At 39.1% G+C, this 13,839-nt stretch overlaps 1 protein-coding gene across 6 annotated transcripts in view; it reads left to right on the top strand.

The window, feature by feature from the left end:
• The window catches only part of BTBD9 (BTB domain containing 9), a 301,113-nt gene that overhangs the window by 178,174 nt on the left and 109,100 nt on the right, over positions 1-13,839 (top strand). For all 6 annotated transcript variants that reach the window (XM_038394494.2, XM_043511609.1, XM_038394501.2 and 3 more), the window contains exon 7: positions 2,575-2,684. In XM_038394494.2, the coding sequence (XP_038250422.1) occupies positions 2,575-2,684 (110 nt within the window). The remainder of the gene's footprint in view (positions 1-2,574; positions 2,685-13,839) is intronic.

Genomic DNA, 13,839 nt, shown 5'->3' with positions numbered 1-13,839 from the left:
CTTGTTCTCAATCTGAAAGACTCTACAGAAGAGTACCACACCCTATCCTTAAAGGGAAAGATACAAACACCAGAAATACAACAATAATACAACACCCAAATGTTGTAAATACTTCTAAATACGTTTTGCAATATAAAATTATGCCAACAGTTACTCCAGGGTTAATTTACTAACTTTTATACATATATGTATATGTTTTTTCACTTCCATGTGGGTCATAAGCATGGTTTGACAACCTTCAGATTCACAGCACTGATCTCTCCTACTATACTTTAGGAGTAACTGGTGGAGGAAAAGAGCATTCCTTTATTCTCTATGGGGACCAGCCTATACAGGGAGACAGCATACACTTTGCAAGTATTTTTGAGACTGCAGTAAAATTCTGAGCAACAGTATTTTGGTTTCTGGCTCTGGCTCTGGGAGCAGTATGATCTGAGAGTTATCGTCAGCAAAGTCAAATGTAACAATACCTGTGGGTAATCTGAGGGGACCAGATCTGAGACTGCTAGATGTAAAAGCATGAACTTCTACCGCTTAAGCTAAAGAAGTAGAAGATCTTCTGAAATGCTGTGTGGCAAAGTGTATAATATTTGGCTCTGTTATATTCTATTCCCAGCTGTGCCTGAAATGACTGTGTGTGTACTCTCAGGTATCTATCTGTGAAATGCGCGACTGATAGTTCCCCCCAACATAGTGGCATGAAGTCTTGATTCATTATAAGGGTTGTGAAGGTTTCAGAAATATTAACAGCAGTCAGTGAAAGAACTTGGATTAGAACTTTGGTCTCTAGGCATGCAGTATAGTACACTTTCCCTGTATGAAGGAGTTTCCCTCAAAAATCACATGACTGAGTTTTTTGTCATTACAGGACTGCCATCAGCAAGGGCCAAAGTTGTGGTACTCACAAGAGTTAACATTACATGTTTTGCATCATGTGTAGCGCAGGTAGAGGCTTACAGCTCCCTGTTGGAGAAAGTTCATAAATTCAATATGGTTTACCATGTCACACAAGTTGGCCAAAAAGTGTACTTAGTAATAAATTTTAAATAAGTCAACACTTTGAAACAGTCAGCAGATAAAATAAATAAATGTATTTGCTGACTGCCTAAAGATAGACTTAAATTCTATCTGCAACATAAAATCACATTAGGAAATTTATTTTAAAAGTTGATTTTTCAAATGTTTTCAGCTTACATAGTTTAGCCGCCTTTGTGGATGTAGTAAAAATTTCGTAAACCACTTATTTAAAAGCATTTTAAAGAATTCCGCTCTGCCTACACTAATGAAAAATATATATTAGTTGAAACATTTATCAACAGTGGTTTTTAAGAATTGTTCCTTTAACACAATCATTTTGGTATGTAGATGGGACCTAAATAAAATTAGAAGGAAAAATAGCTCTAAGTACAAAAAGCTTTCTTAGTTAAGGGCTTAAAAAAAAATCATCATTTACTTTACCTAGTTAACTTGGAGTGATGAAGAACGTGAGACAAGCTTACTGTATTAGCGAACAGCCATTAGGTTAGAACTAAAATTACATTAGATAAATGAAAGGTTATTTTACACCGCAGAGAGAAAGATATTGCTAACGTCTTACAGCTTCTGCTTTCTCTTAATTGAAATCTGTTCATTTAATATGCACCTTCCTTCAGTGTGGATAATTCATAACTGGAGAAATGCTATCTATTCAAGTCATTTTCCTGGTTGTTTTTTTAGATCCACCAAGATAGCATATAGTATCCCATTTGGGATTTTCCAGAACTCATAATAATGACTTCAGCTGTTCATTAACCTCTGAACTGTCAGATCCCTTTGGAAAATGAGGGGAGCATATTGATTCAAGGTTAATACTTGTTTGTAGAAGGTTAAGCCTCCAAGGTAATGCAAAGGGTGAATAGGCTATTTTGTTCAAGAGCCACTGCCTGTGACTTTGCGTTTGCGTTCAGAAGTGCAAGCTATATAACCAAGAGTGAAACCCAGAAGCCTGACTGTTCAAATAACTTTTCTGGGATTAATAAAAGGTATTGCAAGAAAGAAGTTGGTGTCTGATGTGTCGAGTTAATTTAGCAATTTGGAATTAGAAGCAGCATTACAATAAAAGAATTTATGGCTTCTGTAGGGAAGCAACATTGATTTATTGAGTTTGTTTTTAATGTATGAAATCTTTCATTGTGGTGGAAAGTTGTCTATTAGCCTCTGTAGCCATTAGTAGAATCAGGCAGCTATTTGTAGTTCTCAAATGTTGTAGTATTATGGACAAACAGTTGATGTTTGAGCTGGATGATGTCTTGTTTTTATTTTCTTGATAAATCTAATCCAAATTCTGTAAAATTCTGATACATTTCACAGCTCTTAAATTTGCTGTAACTCTCCTAAGCTCTGTTGGAACCAGCATTTCTGAGTAGGTGCAATATCTGTAGTCAAATCCATAATCTTCTTAACAATTCTCCGGTTCTTGTGGCTGGGCAAAATACTTTGATAGGGCAAGAGCACTGACAGTGTCCTAATGAATCATTGGTTACTTGGAAAGTGGGTCTTCATCATCTTTAACTTGTTTTTTCTCTCTCCTCTTAGGTACATCCGAATAGTTGGCACCCACAACACAGTGAACAAAGTTTTCCATATTGTGGCATTTGAATGCATGTTTACCAACAAAACCTTCACTCTTGAGAAAGGTCTTATAGGTAAGAAATACAACTGTTTTTTAATTCTATAGTTATCATCTCTATTGTTTGTAAATCTCTACTGTTTGTTTGTTCTCAGTCATTTCAGGTTCATTGCCTGAACTCATCTTGTCTTTGCAACCCTAGGGTTCCACTCGTACCAGTAGAAGCAAAGCCCATTTGTTTGTAAGAACATTCCTGTGTCTGCTTCCATTGTAGGTTGGCTACATGACTTTAAAGATGTGTCTGCACTACAGAGCCTATGGTGTCATAGCAATGCCTTCATAGCCACCTAGTATAGACACAGCATACATTGACAGAAGGAATTTTTCTACTAATGTAGGAATATGACCTCCGTAAAGAACATTGTCTGTGCTTACAGAAGCACTTTTCTGGCTGCGTCTACACTGGGGCCTTTTGTCGCCATGATTATGTCAGTCGGGGTGTGTTTTTTTCATACCTCTGCCCAGAATAGCTATGCTCACTCAAGCTTTGAGTAGAGGCCAAGTCTAAAAGACTTACTGTGACTGTCTGCTGGGATTCTCAGCATTGTGAGTTACTGTGTTGTGATGGGTTGGATCACAGAAACCTCCTAAATGATGTGCTGAGACTACCTCTGAGCCCGTTTTCTCTGGCAGCTTGGGGCTTCAGAACCTTGCCTTGTTTGAGCCAGACACATTAGCCTGCTACAAACACAGCCCCAGGTCAGAGCCACATTCCCTAAAAGCTGCAGGCTTAACTGAAAACAGCTTAAGAAGTGTTCCTGTCTCCAACACTCAGATGCCCAGCTCCCAATGGGGTCTAAACCCTCAATAAATCCGTTTTACCCTCTGTAAAGCTTATACAGAATAAACTCATAAATTGTTCGCCCTCCATAACGCTGATAGAGAGATATGTACAGCTGTTTCCCCCCCGCCCCCCGGTATTAATGCGGTTAATTAATGAGTAAATAAATAACCCTGGGTTAATTAATAAGTAAAAAGTGATTTTATTAAATACAAAAAGTGGTATTAAAGTGGTTCCAAATAATAACAGTCAGAGCAAAGTGAATTACCAAGCAAAATAAAATAAAACACGCAAGGCTAAACCTAATACAGTAAGAAAGTGATTACAGATGAAATTTCACCCTCAGAGATGTTCCAATAAGTTTATTTTACAGACTAGCCTCCTTCTAGTCTGGATCCAGCAATCATTCACACCCCTGTGGTTACTGTCCTTTGTTCCAGTTTCTTTCAGGTATCCTTTTGGGGGTGGAGAGGCTATCTCTTGAGCCAGCTGAAGACAAAATGGAGGGATCTCCCAGGGGCTTAAATAGACTTTCTGTTGTGGGTGCAGACCCCCTTCTCTCTCCTATCCAGAATTCAGCTTCAAGATGGGGTTTTGGAGTCACATGGGCAAGTCACATGTTCATGCATGATTGAGTTCCTTACCAGCCAGGCCACATTCCTAGGAAAACTCAGATGTAGATTGGCATCTCCAAGTTCATTTTAGCTTAAGTGTTTCTTGATTGGGCACTTACTGAGAATAGACTTTTCTCAGGAAGTTGACCAACTGCTTTGCTGAGGCTACTTAAAATTAAACAAGTACATAGCCAATATCGATAACTTTGAATACAAAAATGATACATGCAAATAGGATGAATATATTCAGTAGATCATAATCTCTATAGAGATATGTTACATGGCATATGTAGCATAAAACATATTCCAGTTATGTCATATATACATTCATAAGTATATTCCCATAAAGCATTATGGGGTGCAACATCTCATATGTTATCCCTCTCAAGCCTCAGAAAATGAGAGTTGTGCTACAGCTAAACTGTGTGACAACTCCTTGACACACCAGCTTGTCTGTCTTGTCAGCAAATTCTTCAGGACTCTGCCAGTCGAAACCTTACCTTGCAGGTAACAAACAGTGAGCCCCAAATTCTGAGTTCTTCAGAGATGTCTCTCTGCAGTGTCCATCCCTCTTACTGAAGTTAATTTTGTTGATCCTTTAAAGAGGTAATATACTGTAGCTCGTTAATTTTACTGGGGTTTGACAAATACTCTTATTTCAATCACAGCACTGATTTGGTTTATAGTAAAATAAAACAAGTTTATTTTAACAAAGGAACATAAGATTAAGGGATACTTAGTGTAAGGGAAAAGAGCAAAAGTTACAAGGAAACAAAAGAAAAATACTCTTCTACCACTAAACTTAATTTCAGCAAGTTACAATCATTGCCTAAGCAGGTTTCTCACCTAAACTCAGTTCCCAGAGACATCAAGCCCCTTGGCTGAAGGATTCAACGTTCTGTGATTTCAGGAACCCTGGCTCCTTTAATCCCCCAAGTGATGAATACCACAATGGCTTTCTGTTTCTGCTTATACCTTCCAAAGTTCATTGACCCTGTTACAAGAGACAGCTACCTGCTTTTCTTCCCTTCCTGTTGACTTCCTATCCCCCTGCAGGTTCATATGTAAATAGGGATTCCATTGTTTTGATTCCATAATGCTTAATTTACACTGGAGACAGGTAAATATCTACCTTCCCTCCTGTCTGGGAGAAAACCTGTTTCTCCCTGTGTTTGGTCACAGACTTTAAAGCATAATATCAGCTAGTATCCATAATTCCTCATATATTGTTAACTCATACATTTCACGATATTATTCACTATGAGTCACAGGCTTTCATAAAAGATCTTACTCAATACACTTTTATAATACAGTAATATTGTATACAGTCAGTTGATTCAATTACTTATCAGTTGCATTTCAAAAGCCCTGTCTTTATAACTCAATAAACTTTTGAAATTTATTCTTCTGAAGTGTATCTCTAGATGAAGTTTCTCTCTTCTGATGGGAGGTAGATGCCATGGTGCCTTCTCCCATGCTTGTTAGCTTGATAGCTTTGTTTACTTTATATGTAAATATACTTTCATTGTGTCTGGCTGATGACCAGGCTAGACAGACAAGCAGATACCCGTTCCTTTGTTTAAAGGGCAAACTGTGGTTATGCATCGCTTGCCAAACACATTTTAGGAACGTAATTCTAGCACATATTTATAACTCTTTGTACACGCCCCATACATACATCATGCAGGAATATTAATGCTTAGTGAGTTATTAGTTTTCCAATGATATATCACATGCCATCTTCCGGGTATATATCATGATAACACTGTGTTAAGTGTAGTGAGTATGTCAGACCTGACACACAGTAATGAATTACCAGTAGGCCTCTGTGTCACACTTACTATGCTTAATTACTAGAGTAACTGTTAGAAAATAATCTTTTATGAAGATTATTTGAGACTTCCTATAGCTGCTGTGTGACAACATTTGAAGAATCGTCTTGTACGCTCCATACCAGACAAGAAGTACTGCTTCTTGTAGTATATTTCAGTGCCTCTTAGGATAGTAAGATTCAGAATTCAGAGGAGGCCTTCCAGGATTCACAGAATTTTTAAATTTTATGCACGCAGCAGTGAAGGTGAAGGAAAAACAGTTTTCAAAAAGGGGGAAAAATTCTAGTGGGACATTTCTCTCCTAAATTTCTTTTGTGAGATTTGACTGTGGAGAGCTAGTCTCTGAGTCTTCTATTCCTCTGTTTAGCCATGTACAGTGGAGAAACAAGATAATTTCACAATCACTGTTCAGCATCTCATGAGATTTACCACAAAATCTCTTTCAGAATCTCCTTTTAGGCTTGTAAGTATGTGAGAAGGCAGCCCCTGCCTGTGGAGTCCTCTTGCGGCAGGCTGCAGCAGAACAAGTATAGCAGTCTCAGTTTCCCCTTGGTATAGCCATAATAAGAGCACAGTTCCTCTCACTGTCCAATTCAGAGTCCCACCTGTGAGCACATTTTATTCACATATACAGGCAATAATCTATAGAATCCTCATGCTAAAACCATTCTGTCAATTCCCACAGTAAAACATAGAAAGGTATTACAATTTTCCATTCCCGTTTTCAAGGAGATTACTTCTAGATCTCTGAGTCCACCAGCAGTTCTTTTCTGCTCTTGTTCCAGAGCCCCAGTCTCCTGGCCATCCACCTGAGAGTGACCAGTTTCATGACACTTCTGTCTAAACACAATCCAACTACTGAACCCTTTTCAGCCTCCTATCACTGGCTCTCCAGCTCAGGAAGGTCAGCAGGCTAGCCTTTCCACTTGTCTCCTTGCCAGTTCCTCCCTATTTCCAAGTAATACCTGCAGAAACTTCCTGTCTCTCCCAGGCAGCTATCCCTTGCCTCTTTTCTTGCTCCTCCCAGGTAGTTCTCACTGCTATTCTCTACGTATTTCTCAGGCAGTTCTTTCCTACACCTTTCCTTGCTTCTCCCAGGCAGCTCTCCCTTTCCTCTTCCTGTCTTCCGTCTCCTCAGGCCCATGTGCCTTGACTTAATTAAACCCAATTGGGTAACAGCTAATCAGTCGCAGATGCACTGGACACCCACTCTTTCTTAAAGTGGCCAGTCACAAAAATATATGAGAGATCAGGTTAAGTCTTTCTAAATTTTATTTGACATGGATCAAGAGTGTGCAAGGCTCCTCATAATACAGATATAAAGACCTTATCTGTCCCCTGAGGAGTTCACAAAATAATCTCATATCTGATGTCAGCAAGGTACTGTATATTAGGCAGTGTAGGAAGGAATTACATTTAAAGAAAAAGTGCAATATCAATAAGAGTATGCAGTTACTCAACAGAGAATAGTACCCAGCATGTTGGAGTAAATACTTTTAAAATAAATACGGTCTTAGCTAATTTAAGGTGCAGAAATCTTGTGCTCACTCATGTAAAGCCATATTATTACTGTGTGCAAATCAGTAATAGATACATGTGTATTATAGTATTACCAGAGCTGGGATTTTAAGAATTACTTAGGGTGCTGTTTGGGGTTTTTTAGTCTACAGTTTAGGGCACATGTAACACTGTTTGTTTTCAACTTGTGAGGTCAGAGCTGTAATATTTAAAGGCTACTTTGTCAGACCAACAAATAAGGGGGTCAAGGTGTGTGGGTATACGTGTGAGCTTAGATCCTAATTCACTTGTCTTTCAGATAATATCTCTCTGACACTTGGTTTGGTTTTAGCAGAGTTCTGGTGTGACATGTTCCTGCTTTCTTTGTCTGTTTTTGCAGTTGCATGTCAATGGATGCCTGATAAAAGCAGTTGCATTTCAGTTTCAGTATAGTGGTGGAGACTCGGTTTTGCTCAATCTCTATTGCTAAAGGTTGTAAAGACTTAAATATCTTTTTTATAGCAACATTAAATGGTAAGTTACCCTGTTAAAGTTACAGTTAGATTTTAGCAAAGAATAACAGTATATTGAAAGCATGCCGTTATCTGTGATACAATTAGCATATAAATGACATAGAATTCTGCCAGGAAATTATTTGAATTCTAGCCTGACGATAACAGGAATAACTAGCCTGATCTTTATTGATTTTGTTTTCCATGTTACTGTTATAAGACAAAACTGAAAGTGCAATAAATTGAAGTGTAAATGTTTATATTGACCATGGGAAGCCTGAGATTTGTTCTAATGTTTTGCAAATTTCCATGGAATCTCTTAGGATTGTTGAAATGCATTCTATTACAAAACATTGAAAAATGTTAAAGTTGTGAAGGACCCCACAAGAACTATTCTCCTAGAACTGTATGAGGGCACTAAGGCTACAAGTGGATAGTTTAGAAAAGAATTTGGTTACATATAGCACCTTGCATTCTCAAATATCTTACAGAAGCAATGTGTTATGGCTTGTCTAGGGGGGCACAGAGGAACATTTCGGGGGGGGGGGAGGGTTTACAGCTGGGGCCTGGTCAGGGACAGAGTGCCACCCAGCTCCACTCCTAGCTCAGCCCCAGCTGCTGGCTCGATGCCAGGGCCCCAGCTGTCGACCTTGGCTCCACTCCCCGCTACCCCCAGCTATGGCCCCACCCTCAGACCCCATACCTCTGTCTGCGTCTCCTGGCCCCACTTCTGACCCCGGCCCTGGGGGTGGGGGAGAAGGGCAGATAGGGGTAATGGGGTCGCGAGGTAAAAAGTTTGGGGACTACTAGTCTAGACAAACAGTTCGTGCATGGCAATCTGGGGTGTAAATATACAGCGCGTTAGCCTGCCGTTCACTGTCTGTGTGGACTCTGCCACCATGTTAGGTTTCCTAGTGCACACTGACCTCCTGTTTCAATATGGAGTAGCTCAAAGTGCACTAGGGAACTTTTAGGGCATGATAGCAGCGTCCACATGGACAATTAGTGTGCGGTAGGCTAGTGCACTGTGGATTTACACCCCATCTTGCTGTGCACTGTTTATTTAGACTAGCTCTTAGATACAGTTAATGCATTGACTGTGTAGACAGTGTGGCAGCCATTAAATACTACAAGAGATTACAATGCAGTCATTATAAGAGTCTGTTTTACTAAGAAAATGCATGTTGGCTAGTCCGTCAGGTGGACATAGCCATTTTAGGAAGAGCTGTGTGACCTTTAACAACTTCCTGGACAATTGCCAGGAATTATGCAAAAGGGTCCTGTTATTTAAAGCATCAATCAAAGGAATAACAAAAAATTGGGTCAGTGAGAGAGGCTTTTTGGGGGTTCTCATGCAAATGCATATAGTCTGTTATTTAATCTCTTTATTAGACTTATTCAATTGGATCAGGTAGCTTTCCATACAGGGAGGGACATTTGTCAGACATATTATTTTCAAGTGTGTAGCGTCTACATAATGACCATCGCTGTAAAGTGGAGATTAGGAGCCTGGCAAACAAGTAATAAAAGTGAAGTGTAATTTCATGTAGTAGATTCATAATAGCAATTTTATGTCACTGTGTTTTACATACAACATTTTCATGTCAAAAACATTAGCTCCCAACGTATGACATTTAAAAGTTAATGTGAGAAGAGAGATGTAAAACAGGTACTGTAATCAATATCCAAAAAGCTCTAATGGCAGTTGTCTAGCAGTTTTAAGGGAAAGCTAGATGGAATTGCTCTTTCTAGCACTGCTTGTTTTAGTGCCAATTTACAATTCATTGTCCTGATAAACAAGATAAGTGATATAAATGAATGAGATCTTGTGAAATTGTTCCCCAATGCAGATGTTTGGGCTGAGGTTTAATTTTCCTTATGGCATGTTGTTAGTCTGTAAATGCATACATTTGTTAAATAGCTCTACATACATCCTTATAGTATTGACGTAAATATTTTGCTTAACAAGGACATAAAATTTAAAAAAGAGACACAGTGATTGCTTTCATGAATTTCAGCATCAAAAATTTTGAACAGAGTTAAGTCTGAGACTTTATTTAGAAATGTAAAGCAAAATATACCAGTGTCTTAGCAAATGACAGAACTACTAGTTTGGATGCAGAGTCAGGACCCTGCGATGTGATGACCTTGCTAGAGTTCTTTAACTACCCTGTGACAAGGGTCTACTACAAAAGGTCAGGAGCTTCCTTATACATTTGTTGTCTTTTCTTGTCTTGGAGCTACCTTTTGCTCTCTCTGCTTTGGAGTGAAGAGAATTTGATTACCTAAACTGAGTCCCAGGAGACAGTAGTCAGTGTTATAATATCCCTGCTGTACTAGACATATAGACTTTAAGGCCAGAAGGAACCATCATGCTCATCTAGTCTGACTTCCTGCACACTGCAGGTCACAGAACCTCACCCACTCCTGTAACAGACCCCTAACCTCTGGCTGAGTTACTGAAATCCTCAAACCTGGCACTATTGGCATCTTCTGCTTAGGGAATGTCAAGGACTATGCAAGCATGGGGGTTTGAGCAACCTCTCACCTTACCTTGAGGTCTGGTCCAGATCATTGGTAGTACAATCTGAAAAGCCTATATTGTATGTTGTACTTATCTCTGGCTTTTCAGGCCTGTCTCAATTTATCAGCCTATCTTTCTACATCTACATAACATACCAGGGGAAAACAGTGAATAATGGGTAAAGAGTAGGAGATGGATATAAAAAATAGAATGTCCTTGGTTATCCTCTGGGGAATGCTATTCAGAACTTATGAATCATTGTGAACCCTCATTTGCAGACCATCCTGTACCTTATGAGAAATTGTTTTAAAGAAAAAAGGAAGGAAAGAAAGAAACGGAATAAATAATCATTCACTTGTCTTTTGCTCAATGGCAGTTATTTAAAAAATCATTTAAGCATATAGCAAAGGGAAAATAACCAAATCAATTTCCTAGTAATGCAGTTCAGCTTTGTGAAATATTACTCTCTCTCCCCCATGATGAAGCAGTGAGAGGTGCTGTTTTCTTGTCCAGTTTAATGTCAAATCTACACAAAGCTGTCGTATCTTGTTCTTGCTCCCTTTTTTAAAGGTTAGCTTTTTTTTCAAAGTTGAACAGGTTTTCCCAGCAACATCTGTCAGCTTTGCACTAAGCATACCCTTAGGAAATTATGAAAATTTTAAGATTACCTAAATACTGCTGGGAATTTTTTTCCTTCTACAGTAAAGAACAGCCACATGCCCAGTTTTATTTACTGCTGCCCATTTATCTGTAGATCTAAAGATCTATTCCCATAGTTTAGGTTTTCTTTCTTCCCTGTTTCCAATGCTGCGGCAAACAATGCTCATTTCCTAAGTTTTTCTGAAGCAATTGCAGTTTCTGAAAGCAGGCTGCAGGAAGGCCTCATGTTTAATGAAAGAGCTCTATAGGCACTATGGTGTTAGTGAAAAGTCTGTTTCATTCTAATGACTTGAATGATCTTCATCTGATTCGTTGGGTCAGAAACAGCAAGCCCCAGCAGATATTGACCAGAAAAAGCAGACTTCTCTTTTGTTATTCTAAACCAGCCAATTGCATGCAACACTAGCAAGTGTTACTAGTTTTTCTCAGGTCAGTAGAAACCTTATTGATTCTAACTTCCTCCCTCTTTTTTTCCAGGTAGCAAATTCCACTACATAGGAGCATATGGGAAAATTTACATTCCTATGTAATACACAGGATGCTGACTGGCTTGTCTAACTACTAGTCGTGGTAAACATAAAAATTGCCATCTACAGCAGATAATTTGTCAGACCTTGGGTTTTCAATATTTAAAGGTGGGAAGGACTGTTATCAATCTAAAAAATCAGCATTATTTAGTGGCTTGAGCACAAGACTGAGAGCCAGGATCTCCTGAATTCTAATCCCAATTCTGCCATTTACTCACTGAGTAATATTAGAGAAATATTTTAATCTTTTTATGTCTTTCCTCATATGAAATGGGACAAATAACACATACCTATCTTAAGGGGTGTTGAGGATTTATGTTACATACATGCTAAGTATTAATAAACACTGCTAATATAATAATTAGCACTTAAAATGGATCTCAAAGAGCTCTATGTAGGTGGTTAAATATCATTTTACCGATGAGGAAACAGAGGCACAAAGAAGTAAATGTCTCGCCCATGGTCACACAGTGAATCACTGGCACATTGAGGGTTTAAAATTCACGTCTCCTGACACCGAGTATGGCCTTCTATCCACAAAATGAAACTGCATTTTATTAAGTGCAACATAAGGTTTTGGGGGAGATTTGTTAAGGAATAAATGGGAATTAAGCATCTAATTCCCACTGAAATTCAATGGGAATCAGATACTTGGCCCTAAACTCCCATTTGTGCCTTTTGGAATTCTCTCTCTTTATTGATACTCTAGAGGAAACTAGGTTTCAGTAATAATGGATACTTCTGAAGAAAGGATGTGTCTTATAATAGTCTCATTGAGCTCTTAATTGGTGTGATCTAGTTTACATAGAAATAAATTCAGACTTAAAGGCCAGATGGGACCATCATGATCATCTAGTCCAACCTCCTGGACATTGTAGGCCACAGAACTTCACCCATCCACTCCTATAATAGACCCCTAACCTCTGGCTGAGTTACTGAAGCCCTCAGATCATGATTTAAAGACTTCCAGTTACAGAGAATCCACCATTGACTCTAGTTTAAACCTGCCGAGTGACCCATGCCACAGAGGAAGGCGAAAACCGTCCAGGGTCTTTGCTAATCTGACCTGAGGGAAAATTCCTTCCAGACCCCAAATATGGCTGTCAGTTGGACCCTGAGCATGTCGGCAAGGCCCAACAGCCATTCACCAGGGAAAGACTTCTTTGTAGTAACTCAGAACCCTCCACATGTAGTGTCCCAGCACCAGCCATTGGGAATATTTGTTATTAGCAGTCACAGCTCAGCTACATGCCATTCTAGGCAGTCTCATAGTACTATCTCCTCCAGTAACTTATCAAACTCAGTCTTGAAGTCAAGTTAAGTTTTTTGTTTCCACTGCTTCCCTTGGAAGGCTGTTCCAGAACCTCATTCCTCTGATGGGTAGAAACCTTTATCTAATTTCAAGCCTAAACTTGTTGATGGCCAGTTTAAATCCATTTGTTCTTGTGTCAACATTGTCCCTTAATGTAAATAACTCCTCTTCCTCTCTGGTATTTATCCCTCTGATGTATTTATAGAGAACAATCATATCTCCCCTCGGCCTTTATTTAGGCTAAACAACCAAGCTCTTTGAGTCTCTTCTCATAAGGTTGGTTCTCCATTCCTCTGATCATCCTAGTAGCCCTTCTTTGCACCTGCTCCAGTTTGAATTCATCTTTCTTAAACATGGGAGAGCAAAATTGCCCACAATATTCCAGATGAGGTCTCACCAGTGCCTTATATAATGGTACTAACACTTCCCTGTCTCTACAGGAAATACCTCACCTGTTGCATTTTAGGATTGAATTAGCCTTTTTTTTTTTTTGGCTGCATCATATTGGCGACACACAGTTATCCTGTGATCAACCAATACACCCAAGTCTGTCTTGTCATCGGTTGCTTCCAACTGATAAGTCCCCAGTTTATAGAAAAAAATTGTTGTTAGTCCCTAAGTGCACCTTGCGCTTCGCACTATTAAATTTCATCCAGTTTCTGTTACTCGAGTTTTCAAGGTCATCAAGATCTTCTTATATGAAATTCCAATCCTCCTCCATATCGGCAGTACCTCCCAACTTTGTGTCGTCTACAAATTTTATTAGCACACTGCCCCTTTTTGTGCCAAATTCATTACTGAAAATGTTGAATAAGATTGGTCCCAAGACTGATCCCTGAGGAACTCCACTAGTAACCTCCCTCCAGCCTGACAGTTTACCTTTCAGTATGACACTTTGTAGTCTCCCCTTTA

This window comes from Dermochelys coriacea, chromosome 3 (genome assembly GCF_009764565.3).
Source record: "Dermochelys coriacea isolate rDerCor1 chromosome 3, rDerCor1.pri.v4, whole genome shotgun sequence".
In the NCBI taxonomy this organism is placed as follows: domain Eukaryota; kingdom Metazoa; phylum Chordata; order Testudines; family Dermochelyidae; genus Dermochelys; species Dermochelys coriacea.
Note: the sequence above shows the minus strand (reverse complement) of the source record. Positions and strands in the feature narration are given on the sequence as shown.